General features: G+C 47.0%; 5 protein-coding genes across 5 annotated transcripts in view; 3 read left to right on the top strand and 2 right to left on the bottom strand.

Moving 5' to 3' along the window:
• The window catches only part of BDW43DRAFT_68437 (NACHT and WD repeat domain-containing protein), a 3,808-nt gene extending 973 nt beyond the window's left edge, over positions 1-2,835 (bottom strand). Inside the window, exons 1-3 of the mRNA XM_032050385.1 lie at positions 2,092-2,835; positions 444-2,034; positions 82-395 (exon numbers count right to left, since the gene is read on the bottom strand). Coding sequence (XP_031905601.1) covers positions 82-395; positions 444-2,034; positions 2,092-2,633 — 2,447 coding nt within the window. The 5' untranslated portion in view covers positions 2,634-2,835. The remainder of the gene's footprint in view (positions 1-81; positions 396-443; positions 2,035-2,091) is intronic.
• Positions 2,836-6,496: 3,661 nt separating this feature from the next.
• BDW43DRAFT_305669 (uncharacterized protein) lies at positions 6,497-7,070 on the top strand (the record flags this gene model as incomplete). Its single annotated transcript, XM_032045839.1, has 2 exons — positions 6,497-6,618; positions 6,731-7,070. 2 exons carry the CDS (start codon positions 6,497-6,499, stop codon positions 7,068-7,070), a joined length of 462 nt encoding a protein of 153 aa, XP_031905600.1.
• A 51-nt stretch (positions 7,071-7,121) lies between these two features.
• BDW43DRAFT_68414 (alpha/beta hydrolase) lies at positions 7,122-8,327 on the bottom strand. The gene is made up of 3 exons (XM_032050384.1): positions 8,296-8,327; positions 8,032-8,234; positions 7,122-7,979 (listed from the first exon to the last, which is right to left on the bottom strand). The coding sequence occupies exons 2-3, from the start codon at positions 8,187-8,189 to the stop codon at positions 7,226-7,228; spliced, it is 912 nt and encodes a 303-aa protein (XP_031905599.1). The 5' UTR covers positions 8,190-8,234; positions 8,296-8,327; the 3' UTR covers positions 7,122-7,225.
• Positions 8,328-9,090: 763 nt separating this feature from the next.
• Positions 9,091-9,486, top strand: BDW43DRAFT_305667 (uncharacterized protein; the record flags this gene model as incomplete). The annotated part of the gene is made up of 2 exons (XM_032045838.1): positions 9,091-9,263; positions 9,333-9,486. 2 exons carry the CDS (start codon positions 9,091-9,093, stop codon positions 9,484-9,486), a joined length of 327 nt encoding a protein of 108 aa, XP_031905598.1.
• A 1,506-nt stretch (positions 9,487-10,992) lies between these two features.
• On the top strand, positions 10,993-13,413 carry BDW43DRAFT_259739 (pepsin-like aspartic protease). Its single transcript, XM_032040119.1, has 5 exons — positions 10,993-11,455; positions 11,521-11,547; positions 11,603-11,703; positions 11,792-12,124; positions 12,180-13,413. Exons 1-5 carry the CDS (start codon positions 11,352-11,354, stop codon positions 13,361-13,363), a joined length of 1,749 nt encoding a protein of 582 aa, XP_031905597.1. The 5' UTR covers positions 10,993-11,351; the 3' UTR covers positions 13,364-13,413.
• The last annotated feature ends 1,725 nt before the right edge of the window (positions 13,414-15,138 follow it).

Raw genomic sequence — 15,138 nt, 5'->3', positions numbered from 1 at the left:
GGTGAGAAGGCCATGGACCGAACCCAGCTTGTATGGCCCTTGAGCGTCTGTTGGGGAGCGTCTGTGGCCGGATCCCAGAGCCGTACTGTGTTATCCACTGAGCCAGACGCCAGTAGCCGGCCATCGGGTGAGAAGGCCACAGATCGGACTGAGCTTGTATGGCTCTCGAGCGTCTGCAATTCTGCACTCCAGTTCTCATGAACTTGTGGGAAGCGGCAGATCCAATCAGGAAGCTCTGATTGGAACTGCTCACAAATTATTGCTGTTCGAGGTGCAAATACCAACCCTGCATAATAAATTTGAAGTGGCACTTCATCAGCTATCTGTCGACTTTTCAGAACAAACCGCTTTGCATCATATAGAAAGGCGGCCAGACTAGAATTCTTATTATGGTCCTATCCTTATTAGTATGACTCGTGGATAACTGTCTACTATATACTTACTGACACCATCGTTCGGAGAATATCGAGCATACCCATCATCTCTGATATAAGACCCAGCAGGCTCATCGCTTCCATCCAGTGAAGAAAATGTTTCTGGAGGAACAGCCGCACCGCTTCTATGTCAGAAGATAAAGCGTGGCTATTTTTGAGATGATGTACCCAGTACTGACAGGAGTATTGCAATTCCGATGGTAGATATTGGTGGATATCCAGAGAGTTGATCTCTGCTCTACGCGCTCCAGGGTCTGCTAGATTGCAGATATCTCTCTGTAGAAGACGCCGCATAGTTCTCAGACAGGATTTTGCAACATCTTTGTGCTTGGTTGGCGCATCCACACGAAACTTGGTTGTTGTCTGGACCAAAAATTCCGGAAATGAGAGATGCAGAATCCTAACAGGCTGATTTTCGTTGTTGGGGATGTTAAGAACCGACCGAAAGAAATCCAATCGGTTGCTGATCTGGTCCACTTCTATCTCAAGAAATGGAGATAGTGTGTTTACAGAAAGCGGAACAGCAAGAAGAATGATAACTCCTATAATGTCCTGAAACTCTTGTAGAAGTTGCTGTTGTTCTCTCTCATCACTCTCTTGGTCATCAAGGAGTCGTGTCAGAATTGGCAGATATGTCTTGTCCATTTTAGACACATATTTGGCTTGGTTCTTGAGAAGCTCTGCGAGACGTAATCTTGGTTCCCATTTTGGATTCTCAATATAGCGACACACGGTGGCAGCCGAAATAAACAGTGGAACAGATACCCTAACTAACTCTTGGATAATATTGTTGCCAGGCCAGTCCTGAGGGACTTTTCTATCATGCTGGATTTTCATAAATTGATGTTGTAGAAATAACTGTATGTCGTGTTCTGTCACCTCTTCAGGTATCTCATGAAGGGCTAGGTCCCGATATACATGGTTCCCGATCTCTGAAAACCCAAGGCTGATGGGGAGCTCTGGCCAGCTGGTCAGGAAGACCTGAAGGCAAAGTGATTTTACCTCCTGCAGACGAGAGAGCAATCGAATAATATTTTGAACATCTTGGTCATGCTCACATTCGTCCAAAGCATCTATAACAATCACAGTATTCTGAGGCAGTTGATCGCGTTGGTCAAGACCGAGCAATGGATGAAGGAGTAGCTTCTCAAATTGCTCCCTGAGTGATTTCAACGTGATGTCAGGGTCATCGTTAAGTGCCTTTTGCACGCCAGCTCTTAACTCTGGTTTCCACAGTATCAGTTGCCTGGTCAACGTTGGGAAAAACTTCTTTGCATTCCCTCGGTCCGCCTCGCCTCTCTTAAAAAAGAAACTGGCACCCAGATGATTACGATTCTTGGCCGACCTTGCCACCGTCCGGGAGATTGTGGATTTCCCTGTTCCAGCCATCCCCTGCAACCAGAACATACTTTTCGAGGATGGCGAAAAAGCCCACTCTGTTATTTCCCGGAGGAGTTCGGTTCTTGTGCCTGGGAGACATTCGACTTCGTCGCGATCGGAGAATGACTCAAATCCTGCATCTATTGCGCCTTCCAACTTCCCAAGATCAATATGTTGATTGATCCGATCCGTATTTTGGGCCAAACTAATCATCAGGGAACTATACAGTCCTTCAGTTAATTATACAGAGTCAGAGAATCATGCTTGATATATGTACGTCTGGTCCACCTGTAAAGATAAGAGGAATAATGACTTATATCTCTCGAGGTTCTGTGTTAGGCCCTCCACCTCCGTGTGTTTCAAGGGCCATTTCAAGGCTCGTAAGCCCATTTTCCTCATCAGCGTTTTTCCCTTTCCTGGATCGAGTCTCGCTTCTAATGCTTGGAGATCCGAGAGGCAAGCAGTAATATTGCTAGGTAGTCGTGAGGACGTAGATAGGCCTTTTGCCTTATTCTCTTGCAGATTGTTCTGCAGGTCTTGAAGTGTATCTTGAAGACCTGTAATTGCCCGCTGCAGGGTGAGAATTTCTTCCCGTGCATTTCCTACCTCTTGGATATAGCCTCCGCAAAGCTTCACGAGGCCTCCGGTCAGTTGAATAACGGCGATAACGCTCGCCGCCGAGGATAGACCATCCATGTTGACAGACACACCATAAAAATCAGATCTTCTCGCAGACGAGTACAATAGCGAACCAGGAGTAAGGAAATGGGTTCGAAGACATGTTGGGCATTTCTGGCGAGCAAAAGCGGGGTATGTCATCTTCCGCTGATAAGGCTGTGAAGGTCCATGCACCTCATATGCCCCTATAACTAACTAATTATACTTCTTCATAGTCAGCAAATGCTATGACTGGCCGAACGGGTGCTGATCGTCGGTCGACTCTCGGCCCGAACCGACCCAGACCTATCTTGTCCTTGTCCTGGCCACCTGATCAACTTTATGACAGCGCGACACGACCATTATGTCGCCACAACTTGCCCCATCCCAGCTGGTGATGATCCATGATATGATCAATAGTAAATCGCTGACTACTTCTCAAATGGCAGAAGTGGCGGGCTGCAGCAAACGTTCGATCATAACCATCAGTGCCAACCTTCAAATGTTTGGGCGATGTCCGAGCGCCCTTGATCCCCGGCGGCCGTTCTCGTATCATTTCACCCGCTATGCTCGAAGCGCTATGTGATCACTATTTACACCAGGTGTCAGATTTCCGCTCGTATCACTTGGTCTTTATAGATGAATCAGGTTGTGACAAACGGGCTGGCTTCAGGAGGACAGGCTGGTCTCCCCGCGGTGTGGCACCTGTCCAGGTGTCCCATTTCCAGCGGGGTCAGCGATACCAGATTCTCCCAGCATACTGCCAGGATGGCATTTTGATGTCACGTGCCTTCCAACGATTGACTGATACAAATCTGTTTGAGGATTTTGTTGAACAGCTTCTTCACCATTGTGGTAGATGGCCTCAACCGAAGTCTGTTCTCATTATGGACAACGCGTCCTTTCACCATACTGACCGAATAACGGAGCTATGTTCAAATGCCGGTGTAAAGTTGCTGTACTTACCACCATATTCACCTGATCTAAACCCGATCGAAGAATTCTTTGCAGAGCTCAAAGCATTTGTGAGACGAAATTGGCAGAAACATACAGGTCAAGATTTCAAAGAATTCCTTGAATGGGGTCTGGATATCGTGGGGCCTAGGAAAGACAGTGCACAAGGGCATTTTTGACATGCAAGCATTGAAGTTAAGGAGGAATGATTATGGATATATCAAATATCTGAAGTATATATCTCTATATTTGGAGGCTTTATATCGAGTTTAGCTATAATGTTATCTTTATTGTAATGTTTTCTGATAGATGAGGGATCAATATTTAGCCACCGACTGGGGGTGGAATGCCATTAGCAGCTTCTGAAAGAGAGTACAGGGTATGCATAGTGTTACTGTATGTTTTTGACTCCCTCCCGGGCGATCATTTGAAGTCTGTGATGGGAGAGGGCTTATGACGTAATGAATCAAAGCCCATTCAGACGCACCCATTTCTAAAATTGGCGTCTTGGCAGTGGGGCCGAAAATAAAGATGTCATGTAATGAAAAGTTTACAAGCCTCGTAACATAAACCCTGAGCGGTAATGGGCATATGCACCGCTAGGTATGTCACATGACCAGTTTCAGGGCGCGCGACTGTTTGAACGGGGGCGGCTGGCCTGTAACCTGAAAAACGAGGCCTCGTCATCTGCAACTACTTCAAGCCCTCATTCCCTCGTCTATGGTCGGAATGAACATTCCATATATATTCCATGATGGAAACAACCACGATTATTTTGCTCGGAAAGGATACCCCGGCCTACAGTGATCTTCCATTTTGAGACAAGCGACTACACGATGGCTTTGAGCAGCATCTCTACAGTAACATCAGCGCCAAACGCCGTTCCAATAACTTTCGCACGCCCTGGTCGCCCTGGTCGCCCTGGTCGATATTTACGCGACAGCTGGTGCAGATGCTAAGGACAGTCGCTGAGCTAGCATTGCCCGCCGTCCTGTAACACTCGTAGCTATTACGTAGGTGATCGGATGAAAGTTCCAGTGCTTGCTCGGCATTCCGAAGGATAAAAAGACCGCCCGGATGCAAGGCCCAGTCATAAGCAGTTAGGGTTATAATTGGAAGCTTTGAAGCGGTGCGATGGAGAGGAATCAATGAGTTCTTCGAATGCAGTTGGTAAGAGCGACTGGATAGTCATAAGGACATCCTTTGAGATCAACGGCATAAAGCCTGCTGCCTGTGTGTTTGGTTATCTGTCCAAGGTGTATATCAGCTACTTCCCTAACCGAATGTGCCGGATTCCACTACAGCCAGGTCTATCCACCAATGTCGATTGAGCGGTGTGGGTGTTCCATACTGGTGATCCCTGACTTCTCCGAAGACCGATCCCGTTCCTCAGCATAAGTGCGCTGGAGCCATCGCCGAACAATGCGGTCCAAGATTCGGAGTCACTTCTTTTACTATGTTTTCTAGCCAACCTCGCATGTAAATAGACGAAGCCTCGACTGAGATGACAAGCGCACGGGCCGGCCTTCCTTCGTATGCGGCACCAAGCAGAAGCTCGTATCCTGTGCGAAGGGCTGCTAGACTGGTAGCACAGGCGATTCCGTTTGACAATGTTCGCCGAACGTGTTTGTCAAGCCTCAACCTTCTGGAAAGTGAGCAGTCGAAACCGGGGCAGGAGGTGCGTACGCACGACACAGCAATGGCGTGCGTAATGTCCGTTAAACTCCCCGACAAGCGCTGTTAATTGTGATCGCGACCGAGCCTTTACAGGGGAACTCCAGATGATCAAAGAAAACGGATATATGTCATACACCTAAACTGCCCATGCTCCGAGGACAAGAAGGGTACACAGGACTCGGGATGATGCAATATCTCACGCATGGGCGTACTTCTCTCCTAATTAGGGCTGCAAAATAAGGTATCGCCTTATTTGAATCAGCTAACTATACAGTATGTCATAAAATCTCGTGGCCGCGGGTATAGCAGGAACATCGGAGAGTAATCAACCTATTAAGTTGAATTAATAACAATAGAACCTGGGGCGATCAAGCCACGGATCCATAAAGGTAATGTTCAGCTTGCCCTACAAATCAAGTATGTAAAACTGGAGCTGGAACTAAAGCTACATATAGTTTTTTATTTTGTTACGACTGACACATTTGGCTTTTACTGTATGGGAGCGAAAACAATTCAGCAAGCGCTTGTCTGTAGCCTAACATAGCCATTTCCATGTTCAAAATCCTTCGCACATATTATCGGCGAACGAGCCACTATGAAGCCTGCCATACTATGACTATGGTAGGGTAGGGAATGGGCCTGTCCTACCGTCAAGCAGCGTAGTGAAGTAGGCACATAGCTAGTGATCTATTGAGGGATGGGTTTAAGGCACGGTGACTGTGTGGGCATCGTGGGCTAATAACTCTTGCCAGCACATCGAAGTATTCTTGGGAGGAGCGCGCATCGGATATTCTATCGTATCTCTGCATAGCATATACACACCAGAAGAGCTGAGAACAGCTCTACAAGAAACCTGTGAGCTACTTTCGTTACAGACCTTGCATTCATCGACCACTGATATAGCTGAGCACACACGTAGCTGTATATCATCTAGCACCCTGTCGGAGCTACAAGGAGTTGTCATATGGGCCATACGGACTATGCTAGATATATCGATATCTTGCATGCCCATGAAGCACTAGGATACGGGGTCATGTCTAGAGCGACTGATCCTGATATTGACGCACGAATTATGTCAAAAGATGCAGAGAAAACGATTACACCGGATGATATGGTCAATCTAGAATTTACATTTGGTCAGCGCTAAACTACTTATCCCTGGTTGCTCTAGTTAACCAGCCAATAAATACGACAGGAGAGCCCAAGGCAGCAATGCTAACAGCCATGTACGTGTTCTAACAACTCCCCTTGGCTTTTCACTGATGTCACGCAAGCAATCTACTCGGCAGTGGTCATCTAGCGGGTGACAGCATAAACCTCACTTCCAGGGACATTGTGTGTTTCCCAGCCCTGCTATTCCATGGAATAGATATTACTAAAGGGTTATTTCGTCTATGGCGAACGGTAGCTCTGTTATCTTCCCTTATGATCGTTTCGATTCTCACGCAATCCTTGATGCACTACAAGAACAAGTCCCCACTGTCTTTGTGGGCGTTCCTAGCACGGGCGATGAGGCGTCATTGATGAGAATGGGCACTGTTGCATCACGAAAAGAATCAAAGATATGATTATCAAAGGTAAAAATAGTACTGCGGTTCCTGCTAATTTTACTAACTGCCTTAAGCAAGTGGGGATAATATCTCTCCTTTGGAAGTTGAGGAACGACTTGTGTCGCATCCATCAATTATCGAAGCTAGTGTGCTAGGGCTACTAGACGCAAAGTACGGAGAGATCGTGGGATGTTTTGTCAAGGCCGCCCCACATACGAACAAACTGTCAGATGAGGGGATACAAGAGTGGGTGAGGCAATCCTTAGCCTGGCATAAGACACCGGTCCATGTGTTCTGGATTGGAGACACGGGTGTTGCAGATGACTTCCCAAGAACGGGGAGTGGCAAACACCAGAAGAATACCATGGGAAAAATCGGAAGGAGTCTTATCGGCGCAGAAAGAGGCGGTTTTATGTGATACTATGCTGATTTGTTAAACATTAGTAGAGGGCAAATAGCCTATCAGATACATATCTGCATAGGGAACAACCCCGTACATGAAGCATGACCTTGGCCATGACACGTCCGTTAGACACTACTGGAAGAAGAGGTTGAATTTAACAAGAAAGATTTTCACGAGTCAGCTTCATTTTCTAAATCTAGAAAATGAAGAACCGCCCCACTGAGGGCGGGACTAATGACACTCCCATGATCTTCATCGAGATACTCTCTTTTCTCCACCGACTGCAATTGCTGGCTACCAACAAGCCGTAGATACATCTCGTTGCAGTTGTCTGCCATACGACGCTTTGCTGCTATGCATACTCTTCGTTCGTACTTTTCTAATGGCTCCCCTCTGCGGCGTACAGGATACTGCTCCCAGGTGCCGTACGATAGTCTAACCGTAGGTCGCGTACTTTGTCTTGGCCCCTGGAGGAACTGTGCTACCTTAGTCATAATGAATTTCTCGTTCCACCATATAGATGGACTGGCTACAAGGTATGTATCGAAGCTGGTCGGATTGGTGAAAAGAGTATTCAACACAAACAATCCACCGTATGAGTGGCCGAACAATGCGGTTCGAGCGAAACTGACGTTAGGGAATACAGTTGCAATAAACGGACGTAGTATATGGTTGATGAAAGAAAGAAATCGATCTGCGCCGCCATGAGGTTCTGGTCGAGGCTTGCCATCGGGGCCATCTGGCGGGGTATAGTGATCGCATGGTGGGGTGAGGTCCAAAGATCGCCCAGGACCATAGACGCTATCTTTTAAGGGATATCCAATCCCTACAACGATTGTGCTGGGCTTATTAGGGCGAAGGGACTCCTGCCGGCGAGTAACATCTGTTGCTGAGAGAAACATGGCATTGCCATCCACGAGATATCTGTACGTGGTTAGATTAGCACGGGTGAAACATACAATCTTCGGCAACGCACACTGCATTTGCGACCGACGATATATTTGTTCCTTGCCAGTCCAGTGGCCACGAGACATCTATCAAGTACGTGGCGTGTTCGCCGCCCGAGACCTCCCAGGAGGCCATGTTACGGCCAGAGCCGCACTGGGAAGGATTGAATGTCCAACTCTTTCGCATTGTGATGCGGTATCTTAACACCAGAATCTTCACTGTAAGCAAAATCTGTTGAATGAAGGTCAGACCATCGGCGATAGCTCGGCGGATATCGTTCAATTATACTGACTCAGTTAGCCAGGCAGTATCCCGAGCATTGCGGGGCCAGGATTGCTCGCAAAGTAAATTGAACGGCGCAAGCTTGAAATTCCTTGACCTTTAGACGTTTCTCCGTATCCACTATTACGACCATCTATCCAATAACCGCTTCAACTTCAATATGGAACAGCGCCACAATCCGCGCGGAGGCTCTTGGCATTTATTATCTGATCCTGATCTTCTCTGTATCGGACAAACAGGAATGGGACTTCCTCCGCAGCTCTGCTCAAAGCTGCGGCATTGGCCATGGGAATGAACTATTTCCCCGTCATTCTGAAACATTGAGTTCTAGCGTATAGCTCAAGAGAAGAACATCCTATTTCGGCATTTTCGGGCCGTTCGAATTTGTGATCATGACTCGGTTATCAGTGCCAGATAAATCTGATTAGATCCGAAGAGCCCCATAATTCCCCCCTTTCATTGAAACCTCGTGGGTTGTTTCCCAATGTGAACTGGGGGTGGGAACGTCTTACGATGCAGCCCTACATGCTTGCCATGCTATAACACGATGCCTTGGTGGGGTGGCTTATTTTATCGATCTAGATGGAAGCCTTGTTAGGTAGACAGACTCATTAAATGAAGGATCTGCGCACATAATGTGATGTTTTGTCTTGTATCATTCGGCCCTATGTATTTTTTCCTTCTTATCGGCTACTGGTTTTACTTTAACGTAGTCTGCTTTCCATTGAAAGTCTGGGCTATGGGAGACGTCACAGGCGTCTCTAAAAAGACAGAGGATTCTATCTCGTCTCACACCTCTCATATAATGTCAGAGCCCGGTAACCTGAGCAAGTTTGGCGACCACGTTATCGAACGGCCTACCTCCGCAGATGATGTTGAAAAGCAGTCAGTCTTGCAAAGCCTTCAGGCGGGTGTGCAAAGCGCAGAAATACTGCGCAAAGGATGGACGAAGAAAGGTCTCTATATGGCTTTTGTTGGGTATGTGGTGGACGAGGTAGATTACAGAAAAATAGCGCTGTTACTGACTTAATGGTATACCGTCTTCAGTTTCTTTATAGCAACGCTTGCGATTAACTTTGGCGATTATTCCACCCAGGTCTATGTTCCATACACTACAAGTTCGTTTAAGAAACACTGCCATGAGCGCGGTTCGAGTAGTGATGAATATTACGTGTATTGCGTCGTATCCGATTATTGCTAAGCTTGGGGATGTATGTATTCCGTTTCCTAGGAAGATTGTGAGACGGTGACTGATACCCTTGCTTTACATAGATATACAGATATTTTTCCTCATCACGACAGATATAGGGTATAATGTAGAGTATCAGTTTCATGAACTTTTAATAGCCTTACAGCGGACAAGGCCAGTCGCTTTTCAATCCTTGGCTTTATTGACCTCCGTCCTAGGTGTCTTTCAACGACTCGGATCGTCCTGTGGGGGGGGGGGGGCAGTATCATCTCCTACCCTACTAACCAAGTAAACTCTGAGGAAGAACAGAATCTAACAGTGTAAAATTGCCGTACCATCGCCAACGGAGCGTATTTCCGAAGCCAAGGATGACAACTACTCGTTGCCCAAATGAGAAACAACAGAGTCAGAGCGATAGAGTACAATACCAAGATGAGAAACCTTCTCTGCCTTGGATGAGAGATGATTGGCATTCCATATACATTTTGAAAGATATCAGACTGCGCAACGTCAGAAAGTCCATACTTGAACCACTCAAGGCCAAATACCGCTATCAGACACCAGACACGGTAGATCCAGATGTTGCCAGCGCATATATACTTAATGGGGTCATCCCCTTAGCGCAGTTACAGTAACGAGACTACGGGAATGTCAGTTCTGAGATGGTGTGAAAAATCGCCTTGCACCTACTAGTGCTATCGGGATTGAGTGAAAATGAGGAAGCCAACATTTTCCCGTCAACCAGATCAGCCACTGCGGCTCGTGGTTGGTACAGTACAATAAGATGCTCCGACTCCGGTCCTTGAAGGAAATGGAGAGTATACAATCAGGCCAGGCAGGGGGAATAAAATGAGGTAGTATGAACATATTTACAATGTAAGGCAAGGAAGATTGTGGGTGTTGTTGATTGTACGATTCCGGCGGTTTTTACCGAGATACAATATATGACTTCCTAGGATTCTTACGGCATGCGGAACAAGACGAGAACAATTTTAATTATCGAGGCCAAGAGTAGCGAATCAATCCCTTTTAAGATTTCCTCCACATTAACCACGGCCAATGATTGTTAGTAAGTAGTTCCTAGGTAGCCAACGAATTTGGCGGGTGAAAGACTTTCTATGTGGTTCAACGGCGAGTAGAGATTATCACGTTGATGCTTCTCCGTATATGATATGATATACGAGCGCATATCGTAGCGGTCATAAACTTACTGTGGAGATTTGAACGATCGTGGCGAGCTGAATCTTGGCAAACCATGGTCTAATTCCGTGGCTGAGGGATCATATAAATGGCTACTCAGCCTTGGCTTAGATTTTCTTGATTGTTCAGTGGCCTTTGATCCATGCAGAAGTGGGCCTTCATCATCTCGAAACGTAAATGATCCTGGAAAAGGCTTGCTGCCTACCTGGAGTCGGCTTAGGAGATATACGCCATTTCTCAGCCACAGTGACCATAGAAAAGGGTTCAAGGTGGAAGACGACAGTAAGCACTTAAAGATTGCTATCTAGTCTAAGCAACGCAACACCGCACTCGAAGCTCTTCAAGACCTGCAAGTGGTCAAAAGGGGGGTCGAGGTCCCCGACAGTCTTGGGACTTTTCGATTTAACCATTCCCCCGAATGACATCGACTTGCTAGTTCCCAGGTATCGACCTTCCTAATAGGGCTGTGGTTAGGAAATTTCAGTCGATAAATGCTTGGCGAGATGGTCTGGATCCGCGGTTCCAACCCCACCCTTTGCCCAGACCCCTTTCTTTTAGGGCCCAAGATCCCCATTACGCTGTTCTTTAGCTCTCAATCTGAGCTAGAGCATCTTGATCACTAATCAAGCACCGTCTCGGAGAGTTGCCTGCAATCAATGTCCTGATTTGCAATTAGTATGAAGAGCTTTCCCGGCGTAGCTCTTCTAGTCGGACTGCCTCTTTGTCTAGTTCAGGCAGCACCGGAATCCACCCCTCTCTCGTTCGAACCCGGTGTGGACTGGTATGTTTCTATTTTATGCTACATATACCGATTGCCTCCTCGTGCTAATCACGGATTCGGCGCAGGTACGGCAATGATGGAACTTGGAGCGCGTAAGCTGGGGTACTTTTGGGCATTCCTGTCCCCGATAAACTGACAATTATTCAGCGTGAACGTCTGGGTCGGTACAGACCTCACAACAGTATCCTTGTTTCCAAGTACTGTAGACAGGAATACGTGGCTTATCGGAGGAAAGGGTTGCGAAAACTGTACGTACTCTCATTCGTGCTTCCCTACCTCAACACTCCTCTTCCTTGGAGACGATTCAAATCATCATCACCTGACAGGAAAGGCCAGCTTCATTATCGGATTGTTCGAAAAAACGAGGCGGGCTCTTTCGCACCAATGAATCCTCGACATGGTTCAGTCAAGGTCAACGCCCTAGCTCGAGGGATTCTTCCATCCAAGCAAACTACGGCACAGATACGATAGTCGCATATTTTACAGAGATATACGAGAACCAACTTGCCGTTGTTAATGATACGGATACGTGGATCGGATTGCTCGGACTCGCCGTAGGCTCAAGTGACCATGCTGACCTCTCCACCTTCTCCTTGATGGAACAGGCGTATCTCAACACCAGTATTTCTCCCAGTGGGACCTATGGTTACACTGCTGGCGCCCACTATCGTATGCAACCCCAACAGAGGGCATTTGTGAGATTCTCGCTAATGCACAAACCCAGGATTGAAAGGCGTTCCGGCATCTCTTACGATTGGGGGTGTAGATCAGGAGCGATATAGTGCGAACAATGCGACGTTTCATCTGACCAGGAGCTTGACTCCTGTTGTCTCACTGAATACCATCTCAATCTCGTCCGGAACAGAAGGTGATGACAAGGGCACTCTTACAAACCACCAAATCACACCTTCCCAACCGGGGGGCAATGCTCTGTACACCCTCGACTCCTCGACCAGCTATATATGGCTGCCGGGAAACGCCTTTGATGCCTTTGGTCAGGCTTTCAATCTTACCTATGATGATGATCTAGGCTTTTATACGTATGGAAACGATACATCACTTCGACAGCGTCTTCTATCCATGGACTTGTCAATCACATTCTCAATCTCCGACTTCCCCGATGCCTCCCAAAGTGTGAATATAACCCTCCCCTTCCAAGCCTTCGACCATTCCCTCACCTATCCATTCCCAAATCTGCCATCCAAATATTCCAAGTCTTCACTCCCCTATATCCCCATCAAGAGGACGTCCACAAACGAAAAACAACGAATCGGCCGAGTCTTCTTCCAAGAAGCGTACCTAGCAGTCGACTACGAGAAGAAGCAGTTCTCTCTCTACCAAGCCAAATTTGACGAGAATCTTCTTTCCGATGACAGCAAGGATATTGTCCGCATTGACTCCTACCTTGACAAGTCATTTGACGAACTGTTTGGGAAAAAGGGGCTCTCGACGGCAGCCAAAGTGGGAATTGGGGTGGGTACGGCAGTTGGGGCCATCCTAGTCATCGGGGCCGGGGTATTCGTATTTTTACGAAAGCGTCGGTCGGTAAGCGAAAAAAAGAGTACTAGATTAGAGGATACTGCAAGTAGCTTCGGTTCTCCGTCTCATGGGCCAGGCGAGCTCTATGGCGATGGTGAACATCGGTATGAAATGGCGTCGGATACCTCTCATGCTGTGTTTGAGCTGCCGGGATCTGGGCCGGCTGAGCTGGATGCTGGACCGTCTTTTATAAGTTACGCGGATTATGTGGCTGGAAGGGATGAGAAAAGGCACTCTTCACGGCATTCTGAAACTCGGTCGAGTATTGCTGTTTCGTTATCTTCGAAGGTTACGGAGAGTTCAGATGAAGAAGATGGCCCGGCGCCAAAGAAGGGACATACTGATGGTCCTCCTAAATATACCCCATAGATATAAACGAAACTATAGAGCTTAATATGGAAATGATTTTGAAACGCCCAAAAGGGAAAAGACGGCGATGGTGTAGAGTCGTTCACGGTTATGATGGACTGCATTCTCCGTCTTTTTTTTTTAAGCCATTCTACCGTATATTCGGGCAAAAGTCTATGATATCCTTGGGCAAATTCTAGATCTAACTTATCAAGCACAAGCCTAGAGTAAGCCCTAACAGCCATCAACCTCCACACTACTAATCTCACCACATCATTTTTCGATGTGTCGACGAGGCCTTCATGCGGAATAGTCGGGCCTCATGAACTATTAAAGATAATCTAAGGTAGACGTCACGGGCAGCATACTTATTCACCCGGGTCTCCGTCTTGAGGCCGATAACCCGAAGATTGAGGACTTTGCTCTTTGGGTTCGCGATAGGCCGATCGGCAAATACGCAGGAGACTAACATAACCATATCACAGATTATACGAGCGACGAGAGGAGGCTGCCACCGCAGCTTGAATCAATAGAAGCAGACCGTGGTAATGAAAAGGAGTCTGGAGAACATGCTTTATGCAGTAAACATTAGTCGGTATGGGCGAGACGATGATTCGATAATTGCTATGGTCGTCGATGGAATACATGGAATTTTCAAAGGTGGAATCGATTGAGGGGTGGCACTAAATGCCTTGAATGAGGATAAATGTCCATAGAAGTCTTCATGAGGACCTTCACAGAGGTGACAGCTTAACAAGTCAAGTAGCTCCTCCGGAGAGAGGATACTTTCATTATAAGTCTCTTGTTGACAAGTCCCAATAGTCAATCCTTTTTGGATCGAAACAGACCTAAAACAAGATGTCTTCGGAAGCTGCCTCGGGGCTTTGTGGTCCAAACTACTTCCTCTCTGTGATACAGTCAGATAAAGCACGTTCATTGATCTAAACAGTTCGTTCATTCTTGGTCAAACTGATTGAATGAAACAACAAGACGTCTCTACATAGTTTTGTATAATAACGGTTTCATTCAACCAGCTTCCTACTTTCATCGCCGTGGGCCGTCTTGAGATAAAGCTTGTGACGACTCAGAATCAAAAACTAAAAATAAGTGGCCTCCTGCTGCAGCTCAATCAGGGCCTACGATAAACGCGTAAATCCTGCGGTATCCAAGAAGAGGCGAGTAATAGCTCTGTCTTTATCGCGCTAGTAGATTACCAACGGCTCCCTGGTAACCAGCTCGCAACATACAGTACCGCTTAATCAACTTTGCCCGCCGCCCCTTGACATTTCCTGGAAAGCTGATAATGAGATCATTGACGTGGTTGTATTCATTGCAATCATGGTAACGGGGCAAAGGAGGTACCGTCTAGTTGGCTGAGCACAAGACGTATCCTCCGTAGATGCAAAAAAGGAGCAGCATACAGATGTGTGCCGAGGAATACATAAGGGAGACAATCTACGTGCAGAGGTGAAGATCGGCGAGTATTTATCCAAGAATGGCCTTAAATGCCATTCATTGACATCTTTATGCGCATCTATTGTTTACATACATGCTGCCACACGAAGGGGCACAACAAACTGAGCACGAGGAAAACCCGGAGAGTCAACCCCATAAGGAGAAGAAGATTCCGAAAGAGCCACTACTTCCACAATGTAAACAGACATTAGGAGAAAAGCGGTGGTTTGTATACCATCGTACGTCCAAACACGTAACTTCCAGAAAGACCAGACCATGCTAGGAATAAACAACCGCCCCAATAGGGACTTACCTCCCCTCCTAGGGCAAATATTTTCAGA

Source organism: Aspergillus alliaceus (assembly GCF_009176365.1).
Source record: "Aspergillus alliaceus strain CBS 536.65 unplaced genomic scaffold BDW43scaffold_2, whole genome shotgun sequence".
In the NCBI taxonomy this organism is placed as follows: Eukaryota; Fungi; Ascomycota; class Eurotiomycetes; order Eurotiales; family Aspergillaceae; genus Aspergillus; species Aspergillus alliaceus.
The sequence above is the reverse complement of the archived record's forward strand: the minus strand, read 5'-3'. Positions and strand labels throughout refer to the sequence as shown.